Source organism: Ailuropoda melanoleuca, chromosome 2 (assembly GCF_002007445.2).
Source record: "Ailuropoda melanoleuca isolate Jingjing chromosome 2, ASM200744v2, whole genome shotgun sequence".
NCBI lineage: Eukaryota > Metazoa > Chordata > Mammalia > Carnivora > Ursidae > Ailuropoda > Ailuropoda melanoleuca.
This window is the reverse complement of record NC_048219.1, coordinates 161,824,522-161,849,067: the sequence shown is the minus strand read 5'-3', so window position 1 is coordinate 161,849,067 and position 24,546 is coordinate 161,824,522. Positions and strand designations below refer to the sequence as shown.

The 24,546-nt window shown below is 36.0% G+C and overlaps 1 protein-coding gene across 2 annotated transcripts in view; it reads left to right on the top strand.

Annotated features, from left to right (window-relative positions):
• The window catches only part of GTF3C3 (general transcription factor IIIC subunit 3), a 37,129-nt gene that overhangs the window by 5,000 nt on the left and 7,583 nt on the right, over positions 1–24,546 (top strand). The window contains exons 5-15 of one of the 2 annotated variants that reach the window (XM_002920029.4): positions 5,993–6,184; positions 6,697–6,862; positions 10,067–10,214; positions 10,740–10,809; positions 14,490–14,593; positions 15,503–15,674; positions 18,117–18,319; positions 18,643–18,744; positions 20,095–20,230; positions 22,491–22,728; positions 23,345–23,535. In XM_002920029.4, coding sequence (XP_002920075.1) covers positions 5,993–6,184; positions 6,697–6,862; positions 10,067–10,214; positions 10,740–10,809; positions 14,490–14,593; positions 15,503–15,674; positions 18,117–18,319; positions 18,643–18,744; positions 20,095–20,230; positions 22,491–22,728; positions 23,345–23,535 — 1,722 coding nt within the window. The remainder of the gene's footprint in view (positions 1–5,992; positions 6,185–6,696; positions 6,863–10,066; positions 10,215–10,739; positions 10,810–14,489; positions 14,594–15,502; positions 15,675–18,116; positions 18,320–18,642; positions 18,745–20,094; positions 20,231–22,490; positions 22,729–23,344; positions 23,536–24,546) is intronic. The other variant, XM_034654891.1, reaches the window with a different exon arrangement.

The following is a 24,546-nucleotide window of genomic DNA, read 5'->3' as shown; positions in this document are numbered from 1 at the left end:
TGGGGTTTTAGACTTTTATAGCATTAGTCTTTTTTAAACATGGCAAGCACATATTCAAACCACTTAAAAGTGTTCTTTTTTTTTTCTTTCACTTTCCAGATTAGTCAGAGCTAGATTATTTTAATCTACTTTTTGGTAAAAGACACAGTATAAATTTTAAACTGCAAATCTTGGGCATATGGAAGGATATCTTAAGAAGTGACTTTTTGACTAATCACTTATATTTATTATTTTGGTTTCCTGGTATGTTGCCCTGCGTAGTGGCTTGGGTAGTTGTAATACAGCGAACTCTTAATTTATCTTTTCAATATTTTGGAATTTCTTTTTATCTGGGCGAGGGTCCTTTTAGAAGTCTTTTTTTCTTTGTTTTATTTTTTTTTCATCATGATAAATGTACTCTTTAACCCCCATCTCCAGTTTCCCCATCCCTCCACCCACCTCCCCTGTGGTAACTATCAGTTTGTTCTCTACAGTTAAGAGTCTGTTTCTTGGTTTGTTGCTCTCTTTTTTTTCTTTGCTCATTTGTTTTGTTTCTTAAGTTGCACATATGAATGAATCATAATGGTATTTGTCTTTCTCTGACTGATTTATTTCACTTAGCATCATACTCTCTTACTCTGCCATGTTGTTGGAGATAGCAAGATTTCATTCTTTTTTTTATGGCTGAATAATATTCCATTCTCTCTCTCTCTCACATCTTTATCCATTCACCTAGCGATGGACACTTAGGTTGCTTCCATAGTTTGGCTATTATAAATAATGCTGCTATAAACATCACAGTGTTTTTGTATTTTTGAGGTATAGTTCCTGGGTCCTAGGGTAGTTCTATTTTTAATTTTTTGAGGGATCTCCATACTGTCTTCCCCAGTGACTGCACCAGTTTGCATACCCACCAACAGTGCACAAGGGTTCCTTTTTCTCCACATCCTTGCCAACACTTGTTGTTTCTTGTGTTTTTGATTTTATCCATTCTGACAGGTATGAGGTGATACCTCATTATAGTTTTGCTTTCCATTTCCCTGATGATGAGTGATGTTGAGCATCTTTTTATATGTCTATGGCCATCTGGATGTCTTCTTTGAAGAAATGTCTATTCGTGTCTTTTGGCCATTTTTAAATTGGATTTTCTTTGTGTATTGAGTTGTATCAGTTCTTTATATGTTTTAGATACTATCCCTTTATTGGATATGTCATTTCCAAATATCTTCTCCCTTTCACTAGGTTGCCTTTTAAGTTCTGTTGATTGTTTCCTTTGCTGTGCCGAAACTTTTTATTTTGACGTAGTCCCAACAGTTTGTTTTTGCTTTTATTTTCCTTGCCTCAGGAGACATATCTAGGAAAATGTTGTAGCCAGTATGAGAGACATTACTGCCTGTGCTCTCTTCAAGGATTTTTATGGTTTCAGGTCTCACATGTAGGTTTAATCCATCCTCAGTTTGTTTTTGTGTTTGTTGAAGAAGGTGGTCCAGTTTCATTCTTTTACATGTAGCTGTCCATTTTTCCTAATACCATTTTTTGAAGAGACTTTTTCCCATTATATATTCATTCTTCCTTTGTTGAAAATTAATTGACCTTATAATTCTTGTTTATTTCTAGGTTTTTTGTTCTATTCCATTGATCTATGTGTCTATTTTAATGGCACTACCATACTGTTTTGATTACTATTGCTTTGAGTATAACTTGAAATCTAGAATTGTGATACCTCCAGTTTTACTTTTCTTTTTCAAGATTACTTTGGCTATTCAGGGTCTTTAGTGGTTCCATACAAATTTTAGGATTCTTTGTTCTAGTTGTATGAAAAATGCTATTGCTATTTTGATAGGGTTTGCATTAAATCTGTAGATTGCTTTGGGTAAGATAGACATTTTCTTGAAAGATTTTATTTATTTGAGAGAGAGAGAGAAGGAGCAGACGGGAGGAGCAGAAGGAGAGGGAGAAGCAGACTCCCCGCTGAGCAGGCAGCCCAATGCCAGACTCCATCCCGGGACCCTGGGATCATGACCCAAGCTGAAGGCAGATGCTTGACTGACTGAGCCTCCCAGACACCTGGGTAGCACAGACATTTTAACAATATTTGTTCTTCCAATCCATTGAGCATGGAATGTCTTTTCATTTCTTTGCAATGTCTTGAATCTCTTTCATCTGTGTTTTATAGTTTTCACAATACAGGTCTTTCACCTCTTTGGTTAAGTTTATTCCTAAATATTTTATTGTTTTTGGTGTGATTGTAAATGGGATTTTTTTTGTTTTCTTCCTTTTTTTTTTTTTTTTTTTGTTTAAAGTAAGCTCTACACCCAGCATCAGGCTTGAACTCGTGACTCTGAGATCTGGAGCCACGTGCTTTACCAAGCCAGCCATGTGCCCCTGGGATGGTTTTCTTAATTTCACTTTCTGCTGCTTCGTTAGTAGTGTATAGGAACGTGACAGATTGCTGTGTATCGATTTTGTATCCTGTGACTTGACTGAACGCATTTATCAATTCTAGTAGTTTTTTGGTGGAGTCTTTAGGGTTTTCTATATATAGAATCATGTCATTTGCAAATAATGAGAGCTTTACTTCTTCCTTACCAATTTGAATGTGTTTATTTCATTATGTTTTCCAATTGCTGTGGCTAGGACTTCCCGTACTGTGTTGAATGAAAGTGCTGAGAGTGGATGTCATTGTCTAGTTTCTGACCTTAAGGGAAAAGCTCTCAGTTTTTCACCATTGAGTATGGTGCTGGCTGTGAGTTTTTCATATAAGGACTTTATTATGTTGAGGTATGTGCTCTCTAGACCTACTTTGCAGAGGGTTTTTTAACCAGGAGTTGATGTTGTAAACTTTGTTAAATGCTTTTTCCGCATTTATTGAAATGATCATGTAGTTTTCATCCTTTATCTTGTTAACAATCACGATTGTTTTGCAAATAAGGAACCACCCTTACATCCTGGGAATAATCCCAGTTGATTGTGGTGTATGATTTTTAATGTATTGTTGGATTCAGTTTGCTCATATGTTGTTGAGTATTTTTGTATCTATATTCATGAGAAAGAGAGTCCTGTGGTTCTCTTTTTTTGTGGTGTCTTTACCTGGTTTTGGTATCAGGGTGATATTGACCTCATAGAGTGAATTTGGAAATTTTCCTTTCTCTCGTATGTTTACAAATGGTTTGAGAAAAGTAGGTATTAACTCTTCTTTAAATGTTTGGTAGAATTTGCCTGTGAAGCTTTCTAGTCCTGGGTTTTTTTTTTTTTTTTTTGGAGTTTTTTGATTACTGCTTCAGTTTCATTGCTGCTAACTGGTCTGTTCAAATTTTCTCTTTTCTTCCTGCTTCAGTTTTGGTAGGTTGTATGTTCCTAGGAATTCATCCATTTCTTCTAAGTTGTCCAATTTGTTGGCATATAGGTTTTCATAATATTCTGTTACAGTTGTTTGTATTTCTGTGGTGTTGGTTGTTATTTCTCCTCTTTCATTTATGATTTTATTTGCATCCTCTTTTTTTGATGAGTCTTGCTAAAGGTTTATCAATTTTGTTGATCTTTTCAAAGAACTAGCTTTTGTTCTGAATTATTGATCTGTTCTATTGTTTTTGTAGTTTACGTATCATTTGTTTCTGCTTTTTTTTTTTTTAAGATTTTATTGTTAGATAATCTCTGCACCCACTCTGTGGCTCGAACTCACAACCCCGAGATCAAGAATCTCATGCTCTACCCATTGAGCCAGCCAGGTTCCCCTCTGCTCTTATCTTTATTATTTCCTTCCTTTTGCTGGGTATGGGTTTTATTTGTTCTTTTTCTAGCTCCTTTAGGTATAAGGTTAGGTTGTTATTGGAGATTTTTCTTGCTTCTTGAGGTTGGCCTGTATTGCTATAAACTTTCCTCTTAGAACCACTTTTGCTGACTCCCAAAGATTTTAGACCACTGTATTTTATTTTCATTTATTTCCATGTAGGGTTTTTTTTTTTGTTGTTTTTTTGTTTTTTAAAGATTTTATTTATTTATTAGACAGAGAGAGCTGTAGAGAGCACAAGCAGGGGGAGTAGCAGAGGGAGTGGGAGAAGCAGGCTCCCCGCTGAGCATGGAGCCTGCCGTAGGGTTTGACCTCACACACGACCTGAGCTGAAATCAAGAGTCAGATGCTTAACAAACTGAGCCAGGCACCCCTTCTCTTACTACTTTAAAAATTTTTTCTTTATCACTACTTTTTGCCATTTTTAATTACTATGTGTCTGGGTGTGAACCTCCTTGGGTTGCATGTTGGGAGGATCTCTGTGCCTCCTGGATCTGGGCATCTGTGTTGTCCCCCAGATTAGGACAGTTTTCAGCTATTATTTCTTCAAATAAATTTTCTGCCCCTTTGTCTCTCTAATTCTTCTGAGATCCCTATAATGTGCATGTTATGCTTGATGGAGTCATTGAGTTCCCTAAGACTATTCTCAATTTACATAATTATCTTTCCTCTCCTTTGCTCAGCTTGGTTACTTTCTAATACTATGTCTTCAGAGTTGTCTGTTTGCTCCTCTGCTTCATTTAGCTTGTTGTTTATTCCATCAAGTGTCTTTTCTTTTCTCTTTTCTTTTCTTTTCTTTTCTTTTCTTTTTTCTTTTGTAGGATCCCAGCGTTGGGCTTGAACTCATAACCCTGAGATCAAGACTTGAGCTGAGATCAAGAGTTTGATGCTTTAATCAACTGAGCCACCCAGGTGTCCCAACCATTGAGTATATTCGTAATTTCATTTTTTCTGTTCTTATCTGTGATTGGCTCTTTTTTATCTCTTTGTTAAGGGTCTCACTGAGGTTCTCCACTCTTTTCTCAAGTCCAGTGAGTATCTTCATGATCATTATTTTAAATTCTCTGTCAGGCCTATCACTTATATCTGTTTTGCTTTGGTTTCTTGCTGTGGTTTGATCCTCTTCTTTCATTTGGGCTCTTCACTGTGAAGGTCTTATTTTTCACCCTTTTCCACACTACCTGCTTCCTCCCCACTGTGGACAGCCCCATCCATTTCTCTCCCAGACTGTGTCTTCGCCCTTCCTTCCTTCTTTGACATGGCCTCTTCTCTACTTTTAATTGTGACATTTGTTCTGTCAGTCTTCAGATCATTTTCTGCATAATTTACGCTGAAATGAGTGTTATCTAGTTATATCCGTGGGATGAGGTGTGGTTAGGGTCCTCCTGCTCTACCGTCTTCCCAGCCAACCCTCCTGAAAATCTTGTTAAACATTTCCTGGATTGGGGGCACTTGGCCAGCTTAGTTGGTAGAGCATGCAACTCTTGATCTTGGAGTCGTGAGTTTAAGCTCCATGTTGGGTATAGAGCTTACTTAAAAAAAATTTCCTAGATTACTCATTAGGATAATTTGAGGTCACTGCTTTTTCTTTTCTACCCCATCAGAAACAAAATTAACCAAACTTTTTCTTGAGGATGTTTTGTTTGGTTTCTACTTTCCAATATTACTTTTCCTTTATTCCAGTTTATAATTGTTTATTTTTAACAATTACCTTTGATTTTAATCCCTTGTGATCTTAGAACTTCATTTCAGAAACATTTCAGAAATGTAGATTAACTATTCACTATGATATCCTCAGTTTAGGTGCAGTTTAGTTATCCTTAGTCCATTCATCCCATACACCTATGGTTGCTGAATCATGAAGATTAAACACTGATGTGATGATGCTCTTTTGGGTGAACTTGCTGAGTTATTGAGTCATGTTTAGCCTTAGCAAATGGGGATTTTATGAGGGGTACATGGTGGAGAGTAGAGGTTTTCATGAAATTACACTTTGCTCAGAGATAATAATACTGAAACACTAATCATGAATAAGCATGAAGTAAAGTATATTTAATCTGATGTTTATTCTAAATTCTATTAAATAGTTGGTATAATTCTGCTAGAGTGTTTTAAAGAGTTTAAACATTAAAAAAAAGGATCCATAGTTTGAACCGTGGGATTGACATCATCGCATGCCTCTTTCTTCAGCCAGTAGAATTTGTTTTTTTTAATTCTTTATAGCTCCTCTGGCTTATGAGCCATTTTCTACTCTTGCTATGATATATGAGGACCAAGGTGACATGGAAAAATCTCTTCAGTTTGAGTTGATTGCTGCACACTTAAATCCTAGTGACACTGAAGAATGGGTTAGATTGGCAGAAATGTCTCTGGAACAAGACAATATTAAGCAGGCTATTTTTTGCTACACAAAAGGTAATTAAAATGTTTTTCTTATTTTGATTGGTCAAATGTTACATAATAGATTGTTTGATAATTGTACTTGCTACTCTGGGGTGATGTTAGGTGAAGTAGATTTATTCCTTATATTCTGGCATCCCAGAGGTAAATATTTGGGGTCTCTCTCTGCTTTCTTCTTTATCAGCAACTTTATATTGTCAGCTAATACAGCACAAAAGTTGGTAGAAGAACAGTACCTTCAATTTCCTGCTGAGATTGTTGTTGGTTCTAAGCTGTTCCTTGAGGGTTAACATCACACTAGAGTGACCAAATGAAGATTAATAGAGAGAGTCAGGTTCTGTCTGGTCTTAGATTAAACCTAGTTGAGAGTTCCTGTGAAAGTAGATTTGTTCCAGAGTAACCCACTTAGCTCTGTTGGAGAATTAGTTTAGAGTGTTTATTAAATTTTCGGAAAAGAGGATTGGTCATACCCAGGTACCATGAACCGCTTTTTGTGGTAAATCTGTAATTCTTTTTTTTCTTTTTAGCTCTTAAATATGAACCTACTAATGTCCGTTATCTGTGGGAGCGATCAAGCCTTTATGAACAGATGGGAGATCATAAGATGGCAATGGATGGTTATAGGCGTATTTTAAACCTTTTATCTCCATCTGATGGAGAACGTTTTATGCAGTTGGCTAGAGATATGGCAAAGTAAGTTTGGAGTAAAGTATATATAGATGCTCCTATTAATCATTTTATTTTACAAGTCAAAACACGTATTTGACTTGTAAAGTGTATTTTTTTTGAGATTCAGAGTGTTTTACTTTCTGTATTTTTATACTGTGCTTAAATGTAGAGTGTTTTTTTTTCCCAGTACTTTTCTGTTTCAAAGTCAGCTGTGTGATTACTTAGAAAAATTTGTATATTGCCTTTAAGCTTAAAAATAGGTCGTGTTCTAAAAGGATGATTAGGTTGCCAGGTTTCCATAACTTAGTTAAAGTTATGTACATTTGCAGTTATATTATTTTAAATTGTTTGTTGTAAATGTGCTAATGAAATGTTTGTGATCTGGGGTTTTTTATAATCATTTTAACTTTAGTACGAGAATAACATTTTGAAATAAAAAATGTTCTTTATAGTTGACACATGTTACTGGCTATGGTATATATTTTATTCTAAAATATTACGTACTACTGCATTTACTTCTCCAATGTGCTTTACATCAAAGCAAAAGCAAGAATCATTTGGCTAAATAATGTCTTGTCATAAGCTCTCTGTTCTAGGGATGTCGGTTATATAGTATTTCAGCCTAGGATCAGCCATCTTCATCTGGGTATCTTAGGGTTGACCCTGTTAACCTTGTGGCCATTGTCATGAACATGCTTAGCTGTGAAAACACTCCCTGTTATCATAAGGATGGGTTATATAGGAATACTAGAAGCATTTTTAGGTAATGTGTTGAGGCAAGGCAACCCTAAGTTGATCATGTATATGATGAGCATTGAGGAACTTTCATGTTATCTGCTGTTAGTCACATCTCTCGCTGAAACAGCGGTTAGCCCACTAAGCCTCTATTTTGTGAATTGTTAGTTGACCTGTGATAGTAAATTTGTTTTCCACGTGTTTTATTTATAATATTTTTGTTGGGAAAGGGTGAGGATGTATAGTTTTGCCATTGCCATAGAGGTCCTTCCTACATGAAATTATGTTACCGTAACTTCAGTTTATTAGGATTTCTCTCAGATGCTACTTTTCTTGCAGAAATATTTATTAAATATAAATTATGTGCTAGGCAGTGTATAAGACACCGGGAGATCCAGTATTGAATGAGTTTTAATTTTCCTTGCCCTTGTGGAGCTTACAGTTCAGTTGACAGAGACAAGCAATAAACAGAAACAACTAAATATATAATATGTCAGATGTTGATAAGGGATATGAAGAAAAATGCAGAGAAGGGATAGGAAGCTGAAGCGTAGGAGTATGTTATTGTAAATAGGGTGATTGGAGAAGGATTCAGTTCCCTATGTTATGATCATGTGACCTGAAAGTAAACTGAAGGAGGTATGAGAGCAGATATTTAGGGAAGAGTCAAAGGCAAAGGAAATGGCAAGTGCAGAGGTATGCTCTGGGAACAACAAGCTGAAGGTTTAAGGGGGCATAGCAGGTAGGTATCAGGACAAGGTCACTTGGCCCTTGTGGGCCATTGTAAGTGCTTTGGGTTTTACTCTGAATGAGTTTGGAAGTCATTGGAAGGTTTTGCGTAGAAGAGTGGCATAATTTGACTTAAACTTTAAATCAGTTCTGTTATTTTGAGGATAGTTTGAGGAGTGATAAGGGCAGAAGCAGGGAGACCAGTTAATAGTAGTTTGGTCCAGGATGAAAGTGCAGGAGGTCATGGTGAGAAGTAATCAGCTTCTGGATATATTTTGAAGGCTGAGCTCTCAGGATTTTCTGGTATGAAATGGTGTTTGTGTGTGTGTATATGTGAGAGAGAGACAGACAGACAGACAGATAGGCACAGACAGACAGACAAGGGAAGAGTTCTGAGGACTAAACCCTGACGTACTCCAGTGTTTAGAAGTCAGGAAGATGAGGAAGAAACAGCAGGGAGACTGACAGGAAATGGTCAGTGAAGTAGGATGAAATGAAGAGAACATGATATTCTAGAAATATTGTAGAAAGCACTTCAAGGAGGAAGGATGGTCATCTATGTGAAATAGTCCAGATAGACCATATAAAATGAGGACTGAGTATTGACACTGGAGATGGGGTGGGAGTTCTGGGGGATGGGCTCTTTGGAGAAATTTACAAGGGGAGCAGAGGAATGCGGAGATAATTGGTATGGGTTTTAGGGGTAAGAGATAATTTTTAAGTTGGGAAAAATTATCAGATGGTATAATCCACAATTGAGAAACACATTGAAGGTTCATGAGAGAAGGGATGATTGCTTGAGTGATATCATTGAGTAGGTTGGAGGGAATGGGATCTAGTTGGGAGTCTGCCTCGTAAGTGGGGAAGGTGGAAGATAGGGCCATGGGTATGTGTAAGTAGGAAGATGTGTTGGGAATGTGTGAGTTGTTATGATCTGGTTCTTTTTGCAAACTAAGAAGCAAGGTTATCAGCTGAGAGTGAGGATCAGAGAGTTTTGGAGGTTTGAAGAGAGGAGAAGATGAGAAATAATTGTCTAGGTCCTTGGGGCCTTGCTGCAGCATTTGTATCACCTAGGAGTCTGTCATAAATGTAGAATCTCAGCTCTACCCCCGCTCTACTGAATCAGAATATGCCTTTTTACAAGATCCCCAGTTACTTTGCGTGAATATGCAAGTTTGAAGAGTACTGGACAAGGTAACTGTAGCAAGATTGCTTATCAGCACCATGGGCCCACTTGAGGCTTATGATTGTTAATTTAGAGTCCAGTCAGCATGGTCAGCTGGACAGGTGGTGGTGAGGAGTAGGTGTATTTGGATTAACAAGTGTTGGGGTTTTAGCACATGACTTTATCAGAAAGGAGAGAGGGGCAGGAGAAGTGAGGGGATGTGCAAGGGAGTAATTGTAATGTTGGTCTGTGGAGAAGGAGGAAAGTAAAGCACGAAGCAGCAGGACAGTGAAACAGACGAAGGCTTTGTAGATCCCACTGCAGGGGAAGAGTTGTTGAAAGTGGGTGATGGGGGAATGAGCTGAAATGACATGAGGTAGCTTTTGGAGAGCGAGATGCTTGACATGATGACATGATGGGTATGAATGTGTGCCCATTTTTTTCGGTATCAGCTGTGATTATGATTTTAAAGAAAAGTTTTTCTTCTCCCCAATTTTAAGAAAATGGAAATCATAGTTAATAGATGGTTTAAGCAAGGTTATAAATTTTATAACCTGAATTAAATAAATATTCATCCATTTTGTCATTTATTTTTTTAGGAGTTACTATGAAGCCAATGATGTTACTTCAGCTATTAACATAATTGAAGAAGCTTTCTCAAAACATCAGGGCCTTGTCTCCATGGAAGATGTTAACATAGCAGCTGAACTGTACATTTCTAACAAACATTATGACAAAGCTTTGGAGGTAGGAAAACATAATATGTTTCTCTGTTAGATTTTGGACACATTTCTTCATTTTAGAAATTCTGACAAATTGACAATTCCTCACTTTAGTTATATATATACTAAATTATATATTTAAGGTCTGTATGAAAACAGATTTCTAGATTCCATAGTAATTCCATATGAAATATAACATGTAGTTATATGATGAGAGCTCTCACCATTATCACAGGTGCCAGACATGTCTGTACTTCAGAGAAGCAGGACTCAGCAGCCAGACTGATTGCTATGATTCAATTCCTAAGCTGTTGGGGAAAGTAGTTTGGTTTGATATGGAGGAATTCTATATCCTTAGTTAAGCGTTAATTCATATGATATAAAAATGTTAATATATCACAAGTGGTTCCTTATTTTAAAGAGACTTATTGTTGCTTTTTATAGTCCATTTATAAGGATTATTTGAATTAACTACACAAATCTTTGCATTGTGAAAAGGTTTTTCATAAAGATCTATTGTATCATTTCTTTTTTTTCTCCATTCTTTTAGGTAATTACAGATTTTTCTGGAATTGTGCTGGAAAAAAATACAGAAGAAGGAACTTCAGAAGAGAATAAAGGTTGTAGTTTCCTCTGCATAGGATAGTGTACATAATCATCTCTTGTTTATAAGAGAGACATTTTGAAATTGATAGTTAATGTTCTCATAACAAGTTTTCCTGGAAGCATTTTTTTCCTCACAGAAAAAAATACAGATTTCGTATGTTTTTCTTTTCTTTTTCTTTTTTTTTTTTACGATTTTATTTATGTATTTGAAACAGAGGGAGGGAGTGAGTGAGGGAGGGAGCAGGAGCAGGGGAAAGGGGAAAAACAGACTCCCCTGCTGAGCAGGGAGCCCGATGTGGGGCTTGATCCCAGGACCCCGGGATTGTGACCTGAGCCGAAGACAGATACTTAACTGACTGAGCCACACAGGCGCCCCAAGATTTCGTATCTTTTTCTTGTGAATATTTACTCACAAGAAATCTTCTTTAAAAATTCTTTTCAGTCCCTTTTTATTTCTCAATACATACATTTGAACATGGCATTTCTCATTGTCTGGGGTCTTTTTAGTGACATGTGGAGAAAGAATGGATTACTGAACAGCATATCAAAAACCTTTAGATCTAAAGCAGTTTAATTTTCAAAAAGGACTTAAAATACTCTCATTGAAAAAAATTCTACTTCAAACTTAAGCATTCACATAGAAAGTAGAAACTAACATGATTATTGTCCATTGTTTGAAAACTTAAAGTATGTAATTAGGGATCTGGTTAGAGGGTCATACCTGAAATGTGATTTGCAGTGTCTCTTCCGGTTCTCTTCCTCATCCATGCTCTTTCCTTTGTATCACACCCATTAACTGTTCTGTGAAAATATTAGCATGCAAGACCCTATCTGAGGTTGTAACAAAATTGAACTCTATGGGGAGAGTAGATGTCCCTTTTCTTGTAAGGAAATTCCTATATAATAACTTCTACCTCTACCCCATGATACTTTTGGTGGTGGGGGGGAAGGGGGAGGCACTTGGTACTTGAGTACTGCCTGCTTCAGAATAGCTCCCTCCCTGGACTGTCATGGTGCCTAAAAATTCCATCATTATATATTTTGGGTTAAGGCATAATTATGCAAAAACAAAAGCCTTTTATTTTGGGTTAAGGCATAATTATGCAAAAACAAAAGCCTTTTATTTAAATGATCAATCCTGATGGAAAGTAGTAATTCATTTTTGCAAATTAATTTGTATGCTAATTCATAGAGGACAAGGCCCAAGATGAGATATGGGACAGATAAGTATTAAAGAGGAAAGTTGTTGGGGAATGAGAAGCCCAGTTCGAAGAGTTTCTTACAAGGTCCTATGCTGGGTGTGTGGGGAGTATATAGATGAGTATGACATTACCTGCCCTCAAGGGGAAGAGGGGTTCAAATGAAGTATATACAATTGTAGGAGGAATAGTGTGATGATTTCTGTAGTAAACCTGGTATTATGGGAAAATAGACAAGAGCAATATACTAAGATCAGAGGAGGTTTTCTAGAAGCATAATTTAAACTCCCAGGGGGAAGTGCATTTCAGACTGAAAGGTCACAGGCTGTGAGAGCGCTGCTTGGTATGGATAGGATTAGATAAGGTGCTTTGGTTGAGGATCTTGAGTATTAGGGGTGGTATGAATGAGATTGGAGTACAACTTTAGTACCATGGAGTAGGAATTGTAATGCCATGAAAGCATGAATTAGGGCATCTGAAAGACTGCCAATTTTAATAGTTTTCTTGGACGTGGTCTAACCTAGAGCCAAGTCTCAAATTGTTTTGCAGCTATATTTGCTGTTTAAGATTTTTCATCCCAAAAGTTACATTCCTGTTGAAAATTATTGCTGTCCATTGTTATGAAAATATTAAGGAAAAGTAGAGTTACATTCAAGTTTTCATTATAGATTTATTTTGTTACTTAAAATAACAAAGGAAATAAATAAAATAAAGTAAAATAAATAAATAAAATAACAAAGCACTTTGCTGTGCTTCCTTAACCCACCCCTCCTTCCTTCTTTCTTTACTTTCTTAATGATTTAGCAAGAATTCAGGCAACATCTTAACATAAATCAATGATATGCCACAGTTTAAGTAGTGGTGTTTGTCTTTCTTAGTATATAAAATAATGCTGCATCTGATATCTGGCATCTTAGCGTTGATGAAATAACTTTAAAAGAAAAGATACATCCAGAAGACTGGGACATTAAAACACTTCCAGGGTGAGCAAAGATGGTTGTTCTTCGTATGCATTTTTGAAAATGAGAACATTTATTGGTGGATTAAGCACCTTTTTTTTTTTTTGATTAAGCATTTCTGTTGAGGTTCACAATAAAATGAGGTTTAAAATACACTTCTGTTAAATGTTAATAAACTATTATTTAAGCTGTAGGGGCTATAAATAATATCTACTGCCTTCTTTAGCATTGCCAAATTGCCATTAAACTGTCTAAGTGCTTACTCTGATCTCTTGTAGTTACCTGATTGAACTAGTAACAGCTTGTGGACCACTACAGGTCCCAGACTTCCCTTTGAGTAGCACTGTCCTGTAGCGTTGTAAATTGTCCTTCTTACCTCTTTATTAAAATACAGTTGACATGAATACTACCTTGTCTGATGAGATTGTGACCCCTACTTTCTTTTTGTTTGCATTTGCCTACTATATCTTTGTCCTTTTATTTTCAGCCTTTCTGAGTTACATGATTTTAGGCATGTGTCTTACTTTCAACATAAAGTTGAGTTTTACTTTGTGATTTTTTCTGAAATCAAATTTTTGATTTATACGTCTGTACACACTGTATTAATAGGTATGCCATAGTCACTGTCTGCAGAATTGTGCTGTGGATATAGTTGTGAGTCAGGTAGACTAGTCTTTATCTTCATGGAGCTCATAGTCTAGTGTAAATAAATTTAAATGTTATGACTCTCATTGAGCAGACTAAATTTCTTAAGTTGGCTTTTTGTGTCAGTTATTGTATTGGAGCTTAGTAATAAAAATAGTCTCTTAATTAAACTTGTCCAAATCCTTCTGTGACTTCATAATTTTAGGGAGTTCTATAATTTATATGACAAATTCTATGAAACATGAAGTTATTTCATTTTAATGTAATTTTAGTTTTTATTCCACCACTTACGATAAATAAATCTCTGATATTACTCCATGCTTCAGTGTTTTTCTGAAATGGAAACTTATTTGGAATTTACTAGACTTTACAAAATACAGAATATTTTAAACATGGATAAAAATTCCTTTGACTAATTTCTCAGGACTTTAAAAATTGTTTTACTATAATGAAGTTTTAGAAAACAACAGTATTTATTTTATTCCTTTCTTAGACTCTTTGTTGTAAAACCCTGAAAAGAGGCTTTTGAATTCAAAAAGAAAAAGAGTTCATATATCCTTTTTGGTCATTTTTGTCTTTCCCTTTTTTTGGTTTTGTTTTGTTTTTTGTTTTCTCTGTAGTTTTGATAGATGGTGTGGGAGTTTATGTAGGTTTCAGATAAGTGGATAAACTGTTAGGAAAAGAAAAGGAGGGATAATTCCTACCAAAGGACAGGATGAAGGCAGTATAAAAACCTAGTAGTGGAGTTGGTCAAGTTAGAATTGACTATGGAATCATTTACCCTGAATGAGGTAAATGAGATCTTACATAGAAGATGTAGTTTGCTTCATTTGCCCTACTTTCTAAGCTTGCATAGAGGAACTGCTTTTTGTCTGTCTGTCTAATCCAAAGCTGGTGAGAATGTTACCTGCACTATACCCGATGGTGTGCCAATAGATATCACGGTGAAGTTGATGGTCTGCCTTGTACATCTCAGCATCCTTGAACCACTTAATGTAAGTAACATTAAGATCTGCCCTTGAGATACTTCAGATCAAATCCACATTATTTTCTTTGACAGGAGATTGTAAGAAATTGTAAATTTACCCTAAATTTCACATTTTTCAATAACCAGGAAGTCACCCGTAAGCCTTAAATTATTTGTGTGTGAGTATCTTATAAAAGCTGAACAAGTCTTGCAATAATTTTTCTTTTAAAATGAGAACAGTCCGGAGATCAGAATTTGAGGTTTAGCTTTTTAGACAGTTGGTAAATTCTGACAGCTCTTCTCTTTTGCCAACTTTGGACTAAGTATTTCACTGAATAAAAATATTTATTGGGCATTTACTTTGCAGACCTTAAGATAAGGTATTGAATACAGTATGCAAATCTCTGCCATCATGGATCTTTTGTTCTAATGGGATTAAATAGACACTAAAATAAATATGTGAAGTATAGGATGTTAGTTGGAGATAAATACTCTGGAAGAAAATCAAACAGAGGAGAGAATATTAGGGGTAGGAGGAGTTGCAGTTTTAAATAGGGTGGTCAGGAAAGGCCTCTCTGAAAAGGTGACATTTGGATAATGACAGAAATATCAGCAAACACAGAGGCCCTGAAGCTTGGGTATGTTTGACTTGGCAGAGGAAGGGCACAGCAGTTCTGTTTTCTTACCTCCTGCCATGTCTGCTTATAGCAGGCTTCAAAAGTACTGTGTTGAATGAGTGAATGATGGCAGTATGAGTTCTTTTTAATAGAGATGCAGAAATGAATAGAAAAATGATTATTTAAAGCTGTTTTCATTAAGCCTTGCTCCTTTTAGGCTTGCCTCAGATAACTGATAGATATGTAAAAAAAAGAAATACACATAGATATGCATATATGTAATGAATGTTTGACTTGAGGCTTTTTATTTTGGGGTCTAGCCTCTCTTGACAACACTAGTGGAACAGAATCCTGAAGATATGGGAGACCTCTATCTAGATGTTGCTGAAGCTTTCCTGGATGTTGGTGAATATAATTCTGCACTTCCCCTCCTTAGTGCACTAGTCTGCTCTGAAAGATACAACCTTGCAGTAGTTTGGCTTCGACATGCAGGTAATAATTTTTGTGGGAGAGAGAAGTTTTAATCACATAAGCAGGCAAGACCTTTCTTTCCCAAGATGGCAGTAATTACTTTAAAATACTAATATCTTGGTGAAAGTCAAAGTATTTCTGGTTTCAGGGCAGTTTTTGAAAGTCGGGTTTTTTTGTTTGCTTGTTGAGTATAGTTGACATACAACGTTACATTAGTTGCAAGTGTACAACATAGTGATTCAACAATCCTACTAATGCCAGTATTTTAAATTGTCTTGGTATGCCACTACATGATTTCTCCCACACTAATGCTTTGGAGGAATGATTCATTGAATGGTACCAGAATGAAGTAGGACTAATATGTCTGTGTTAAAAAAAATACCTTGTGAATGTCTTTTACCTGTCTTAACCATAGGCTGTAATTTCTAGTAATAGATGTCAGACTTAGGGTACAGTCTAATTTTAAAGAGTTTTAATGAATTTATATTAAATATGTTATTTTGAGAAAAAAAGTTAATGTATTTTCAGTGTTCTTTGAACTGCAGATATGCTCAAGATTGGGTTTTATGTATCATTTCATTTTATTGTATGTAAATTTATAATAATCTGAAATGAAGTAGAAAAATATCTTAAGAAAAACAACTAAATTTTTTAAATGTAGAAAAGCCAAAAATATTCTAGCAGGATTTCGTATTGAATCCACATAAAAGATGCATTAAAATTTGAATAGTCTTTGTCTAAAATACTGCATGATGGCAGAAAGTTCTAATAGTTCTTAAAATATTACATAATGGTTGAAAGTACTCTATAACTAGAGAAGCATTGATTGACAATTTGGGTTATTTTGAGACATATCACAGATAAGAAATCGCAAAAAAATACTTAAAGATAACTCTTTATGGTTTGGATGAGTGAACATGAATACAAATGTGATACCATCAAAAACTTACATTATTTGTGGTATTCAAATTTTAAAAACATGAGCAGGGAGTTGTGTTTTTATTGCTTGTTATCGAAGTTTAACCTAAAGATGATACTCAGGGGGCGCCTGGGTGGCACAGCGGTTGGGTGTCTGCCTTCGGCTCAGGGCGTGATCCCGGCATTGTGGGATCGACCCCCACCTCAGGCTCCTCCGCTATGAGCCTGCTTCTTCCTCTCCCACTCCCCCTGCTTGTGTTCCCTCTCTCGCTGGCTGTCTCTATCTCTGTCAAATAAATAAATAAAATCTTTAAAAAAAAAAAAAAGATGATACTCAGAAGAGAGTTGAGAAATTTGAGATTTAAGAAAGCAATTGGAGGGGCGCCTGGGTGGCATAGCGGTTGAGCGTCTGCCTTCGGCTCAGGGCGTGATCCTGGCGTTATGGGATCGAGCCCCACATCAGGCTCCTCTGCTATGAGCCTGCTTCTTCCTCTCCCACTCCCCCTGTGTGTTCCCTCTCTCGCTGGCTGTCTCTGTCTCTGTCAAATAAATAAATAAAATCTTTAAAAAAAAAAAAAAAGAAAGCAATTGGAGACAGAAGTACCATTTTAGGAGGTGTAATTGCAGTGAAAAAGGAGTGAGATTAAAGAGGCCTAGATTAGTGTTGTCACTATTACAGTGGAGAGTTCAAGTGATGGGACTTAATGATTAATTGACATAAGATTTGAGGAATAGAGCCCAGTAATGCCCTTTCTGAGAACTTATCCTGAGGAAATAATTGAGTGAGATGAGGGGAGATAGTTTATATTTGGGGATCACAAAACCCAGGAGCCTGGCAAGTAACAGAGATGAGTGAAGTGGACAAGTGAAGAGGCTCAGGCGTAGGGGGAGAACTGGAGAACCCTCTCTAAAGGATGCTGCTGCTGTTTTTCAGCATAGGCTGATGTGCCATTTGGGAACAGGAGACTCGCGTTGCCAAATCCCGATTTTTCAAAAGAATCCAGTAACTTGGGAGTTCATAAAAATCCTAATTTTAAAAAATGTAGACTATATTGTTTTTAACAGCACTGTGGCTTAAAAAACACAGCTGTTGGCTAAATTGGTTTGCCAGTTTTTAAACTATGGCTTATATACATGAAAATGTTTACTGTAGTGTTGTTTATTAGCGTTAAAATTTGGAAATAACCTAAATATCAGATAATATGGTTAAATAAATAATCAGTTGAATGTTACAACCATTCAAAACGGTAAGGAAGATGTAGGAAGTGTTGAAAGCTTAATGCTGAGTAAAGCAGAACCCCAGAGTGTATATATGTTGTTTACATCCTTGTAGCTATTTGGATTTAGTTAGAGAAATCAGTAGATTGATCAATCAATAGATGGGGATTAGAAGGGATAGTTGTTTTAAAGTACTAGGACTATGCATTTCATTTTTGTTATAATTCTTTTTATATTGCCATAATGTTTCCTTAAAATGGAAAAATAATCTTGACAAGCATACAAATATGTAGATTATATTTATGCTTTATTTTAACATCATCTTAGAATGTTTAAAGGCCTTAGGCTATATGGAACGTGCTGCGGAAAGCTATGGCAAAGTGGTTGATCTGGCCCCGCTTCATTTGGATGCAAGAATTTCACTTTCCACCCTTCAGCAGCAGCTGGGCCGTCCTGAGAAAGCTCTGGAAGCTCTGGAACCAATGTATGACCCAGATACTTTAGCACAAGATGCAAATGCTGCACAGCAGGTAGGCTTTGTCACATAAAAGGGAGTTTTTATTGGTAGCTTATGTTTTTGAACTTTTTCCTCCATTAAGGATATCTCTACAGCATATATCCAAAAAGTTTATTTTAGTGTATTAAATTCAGTGTTTTTGAAAAGTGATTTTGAATCTTAAGTTTCAGACTCTTGTTAGACATTGTAAATTATAGTATCTATTGGATCATAAGTTGTGAAAGATCATAAAGCAAATGTTCTTAAGGTTTGATTCTAAAATACACTTCTGTGCAAACAAAACAACTTGCAGAAAGGAATCTTGTCACATTCATTATCATGTGCTCCTTTATTTAGGAACTGAAGTTACTGCTTCATCGTTCTACTCTGCTGTTTTCTCAAGGCAAAATGTGTGGTTATGTGGACACCTTACTTACCATGTTAGCCATGCTATTAAAGGTGGGTAATGGTCTTTCTGTATATTAGCACTGTTGACTTTTTAAATGTTTAGAATTTGATTTAAACATATATGATAGCTATTAAACTTTAAAAAACGGAAGTCAGATATAGACAGAAGACTTAGAAGTTACTGGTATGTACAGTTGACCTTTGAACAACATGGAAATTAGGGGCACCAACCCTAACACAGTTGGAAATCCATGTATAACTTTTGACCTAAAAATTTAACTACCGATAGCCTGTTGTTGAATGGAAGCCTTACTGACAACATGAACAGTTGATTAACATATATTTTATATGTTGTATGTATTATATACTGTATTCTTACAATAAAGGAAGTTGGAGAAAAGAAAATGCTAAGATAATTAGAGGGAAGAGAAAATACATTTACAGTACTGTACTACAAAAAATTCTTGTATAAGTGAATCTGTAATTCAAACGTATCGTTCAAGGGTCGACTATAATTGAAAGTTCTACATGAAAGTGTAAACTTGACTGTAAAGTAAGTGAAGTAAAATCTTTGCTAGTACATATCTAGAAAAGTGAGAACCATAGTGTAATCGATTATTGGCTCGCAAGACACTACCATGTGCTAAAATTGTTCGCTTTGCAAAAATGTTTTCCACGTGTGACATCATTTCTGAGTCCAGTGTTTTTGCAAGGAAGTAGTTTGTGTGTGTGTGTGTGTGTGTGTGTGTGTGTAAATTTACGTACCTTCTTTTTCCCTACTAAGGTGTGATCTAAATTCCTCTGGTAAGAAAAAAATAAGTCTATTCATTCTCTTTTAGGTGTTTAAATACACAATAATTCAGCCTTTTTTTCCCCCTACTAAAGATTTCAGGCACACCTGCAATACTTGGGTCCTACAGATTTTCTCTTTCTTTTCTTTTCTTTTCTTTTCTTTTCTTTTCTTTTCTTTTCTTTTCTTCTTTTCTTTTTTCTTTTCTCTTTCCTTTTCTTTCTTTCCTTCCTTCCTTCCTTCCTTTTTTTAAGATTTTATTTATCTCAGAGAGAGAGAGCAAGCAAGTGGATGAGCAGAGGGAGAGGGACAAGCAGAGTCCGCACTGAACACGGCACTCAATGCGGGGCTCAGTCCCAGGAGTCTGAGATCATGACCTGAGCCGAAGTCAGACACTTAACCAGCTGAGCCACCCAGTCAACATCCCCCCCGTAATAGATTTTCTTTAAAAAATTAAATGAGTGGAGCACCCAGCTGGCTCAGTCAGTAGAGCTTGCGACTCTTGATCTTGGGGTTGTGAGTTTGAGTGCCATGTTGGGTGTGGAGATTACTTAAAATATTAAAAAGAAATTATGTGATTAAAAATTCTCAAATTATTATCTTCAATTCAGGTAGCAATGAATAGAGCCCAAGTTTGTTTGATATCTAGTTCCAAATCTGGAGAGAGGCATCTCTACCTTATTAAAGTGTCAAGAGACAAAATATCAGACAACAGTGACCAAGAGACAGCAAATTGTGATGCAAAAGGTAATTCTTTCATTTGTTTTATTACATAAAATTTGGCTGAGTTGAAAAAGTACTTATGAAGTATCACCTGATAGTAACCTAATTGAAAATATACCCTATTCAAATAAAATGAAATTTTCTAATCCAGATCCCTTAAGTATATATAATAAACTCATTTGATATTAAAAAAGAAAAGGAAGGTTATGTAAATAGTTCAACTTTTAAAAATTAAAAGGAAAACATCTGCTTGGATCTTCCTGTGAAAAAAACTAAACAGAACTTTTGACTTTTTAAAAAGAAAATATACCTTATTTTAAGAAATTTGTGAGGACTAGATGGCAATATAAATTACTGTATTTGTCCAGTGACTTCAATTACATATTTCATTCTCTTAAATTCATGTTTGATAAATGTAGCAATAGTCACAGAAACTCTGAAAATAAATTGCTTTGACCCAGTCTCAAGTAATATGACTTTAAAAGGCATCTATTTTTAGCTAGTATGTTTGGGTGAGGTTATTACTCAGAAAACTTGAAAAGAGTCTAAATTGAAGGTACCAGTTTGGCAGAAAATTATTTCATTGTTAATTAATTCAATAGACATTTATTAAATAATTGTTATAGGCATGGCAGTGTGCCATGGGATAGGATTTTAGAATCCAGAAGAGCTGAATCTCTGTAAGCACATTATAAGGGCCTAACATTAAGCAAGGTTTTGCAGGGGAGGAGAATCAGGAGAGGAATGAGGGTCAGCTGTTCATAATCTAGCCATAAATGCCTCAGAGTCGTGCCCTCAACAGTCCAGGGATTCTGGGCCCATCCCAAAGGCAGATTCCACTTCATGTATTTAAGATTATATTTCCTTAAGTTATATTTTTCTGTATATGTGATCCTGCCTGGTTTTCTCTTTAAGTATTTTCTCATTTCAGATCCATTGTTGGTTTTTCTTAGGCTCATAATGGTTTTTTTTTGTTAGTTTATTTCCTCTTGGTGGAGATCACATTACCCTGGTACGTACCAGGATAGGATACAAGTCCTCTTTATGTTACATGCATCTTTGTACTCTGATTTTTTCACTTAGCATTTTCTCACAGATTTTTTTTAAATTTTTTATTTTTAATGATTTTTTTTTATTATACTATGTTAGTCACCATACAGTACATCCCCGGATTCCAGTGCAAAGTTCGATGCTTCATTAGTTGCGTATAACACCCAGTGCACCATGCAATTACGTGCCCTCCTTACTACCCATCACCGGTCTATCCCATTCCCCCACCCCCCTCCCCTTTGAAGTCTTCAGTTTGTTTCTCATAGTCCATAGTCTCTCATGTTTCATTCCCCCTTCTGATTACCCCCCCTTTCTTTATCCCTTTCTTCCCCTACCGATCATCCTAGTTCTTATGTTCCATAGGAGAGAAATCATATGATAATTGTCTTTCTCTGCTTGACTTATTTCACTTAGCATTATCTCCTCCAGTGCCGTCCATGACTCACAGATTTTTTCTCACGTTGCTCTCTTCTCTTGATAGCTGTTATCATTAAGGAATGCGTACTATTCCATTGGATTGAAGTTCCATACTTTATTCCCTTATTATTTTTTGATATATGGTTGCTTCTGATAATTTTCTTTTATAGATAATACTGTAGTGAGCATCTTCATGCCTGTATATCCATATTTTTGTATAGGATAGAGTCTCAGAATTCTGGATCAAAGACTAATAAACTTTTGTGGCTTTTGGTATTTGTCAAGAATTATAAATTTATAAAAAGGGGGCTTCTTACAAATAAGGCAAGATTCTTAAGGAAAAGAAATTTTGAGGCAGAGAAAAGAAAATTAAGATTATAAAAAGATCAAGAACAATCTGAATCTCAAAGTATGAATTTCAAGTCCTTTGTTAAACACACATTTGAATGCTTCGTATGTGTAGAATCCTGTATCCGACTTCAGTCATGGAACACACACTTGTTCTGCCCTAGAGGACCATATATTCTAGCTAGCACTGAGAGATATAAATGAGATAGCTGGACTTTATAAAAGACAAATCCAAAGTAAGAATTACCTGGGATTGCACATTGTTAGGCAGCGCAGAAAGAGTGGTGTTGAAGTAGTGTAAACAAGCAACTATCCACTTCTCATATTGTCAGAAGAGTGTTGGCAAGAATTCGGGGCCATAGGACTGTGGTTACTGAGTGTAACCTTAAAATTGATCATGTGAATTTTTCTAATACTGCTATTTCTGAAAATATAGTGTTCTAACGGATTTTCACTGGTATCATTTTAGCAATATTTGCTGTACTCACAAGTGTCTTGACAAAAGATGACTGGTGGAACCTTCTGTTGAAGGCCATATACTGCTTGTGTGACCTATCCCGATTTCAGGAGGCTGAGTTACTTGTGGATTCTTCATTGGAATATTATTCATTTTATGATGACAAGCAGAAACGCAAAGAACTAGAATACTTTGGTCTTTCTGCTGCAATACTGGACAAAAATTTCAGAAAGGCATACAACTATATCAGGTGATTTTCCAATAGTTTATTTTAGATTCTTTGAAAGAGTATGTGTATTTACTTTGACTTAGTCTCTTATGCTCAAGAATTAATAAGTTGTTTTATTTTAACTCTCTTGTTGCTTACTGGTTAATTCAGTTCATTGGTGATTCTCAGAGGCATCCCCTTTCACATATTTAACCTCGTGTGCCTTAGTCTCCCCATTTATAAAATGGGTATCATAATACTACCACCTGGTAGGATTCTTGTGAGGAAGGTTAAGTGAATTATTATGAATTATTATATATATAAGACCTTTTAACAAAGTCTGGCACACATCATTGTTAGCTGTTATTCACTTTTCATTGTACTGCAGCTGTAGGGAAGGGGGAGAAACGGTGAAACTTAAACTATTTGATTTTTTGTTGTTTAAAAGTTTGGTGAAAAGAACAAACAAGGTGTAGAAATACTAACTTAAGCAGCATTTTCTGGGAAAAATCTTTGTGTAAATGTTTCTGCTTAAATACATTGAGACAATCTGCTTTTCCTTGGAAGATGTTGCTGCACTGAAGGATTTCATTCTTAGAAATCAGAAGTTTTTCTTTTTACATAATTTTTTACTCTCACCCTCTTTCTGCAATTTTAGGGTAATGGTAATGGAAAATGTCAATAAACCGCAGCTCTGGAACATTTTTAATCAGGTTACCATGCACTCCCAAGAAGTACGACATCATCGCTTCTGTCTTCGCCTAATGCTGAAAAACCCAGATAATCATGCCCTGTGTGTCTTAAATGGACACAATGCATTTGTATCTGGTAGTTTTAAGCATGCGCTTGGTAAGTGTCCTGGACATGACTTTGTCAAGTGTGGACGGTGTGGTGGCTAACAGCTAGGCCTCGGGAGCGGAACTACCTGTGTTTAAATCGTGGCTCCCTCATGACAAGTTATTCTACCTCCCCCTGCCTCAGTTTCTTTATCTTTGAAATGGAAGTAATAATTGGACCTACCTTATAAATTATTATGAAAATTAAATGAGTTAATAGGAAGTATTTTAAAAAATGCCTGGCACATACAGTAAGTAGCAATAGGATTTGGCAACAATGATAATAATACTTATTTTCCTTGTGAAGCTTTGGTTTCAAAAGGCTGAAATAAGTCATAATTCATTTTAAAGGGCAACAATTCTCCCTGATTAGTCTTGATTTTTTTTTTTTTAAGGGATCATGCACAAGCAGGGGGAGGGGCAGAGAGAGAGAGAGAGAGAGAGAGAGAGAATCTTAAGGAGGCTCCACACCCAGCGTGGAGCCCAACACAGGGTTCTATTTCATGACCCTGAGATCAGACCTGAGCTGAAATCAAGAACCAGAAGCTTAACCAGCCGAGCCGCCCAGGCGCCCCGGCTTGTTTTTAAAATAATTATCATTAATAATGGATGCTTTGCCACCTGATTTTAATTTGCTGTAGTACAAAAAAGGATTTAAGATTTGCTGATAGTTTGTTCCTCTAAGAGACAAGTCTTTATGTCAAGATTTATTACATGGTGCTTGCTAATTCTAATTAAACTCAGGGAAAATTAATCACTTGAAATTTTCTGTAATAATGAATCAAAAACAAACAAGTAGAAAAATACCTGGCCAAATGTTTAAACCTAAAATGAGGCATGTATCTCTTGGTGTCTAAAAGCTAGTGTTGCCAGGTTCACTTCTGGATAATCTAGGATGTTGGCCATTTAATACTTACAGTGTTTCTTCATGTGTGGCTGGTATTTTTATAATTGTTCGGCCAGTAGCCTTCGAACATGAGATGTTGAAACTGTCCTCTATTTTGTGTGCTTTTTGGAATTGTTT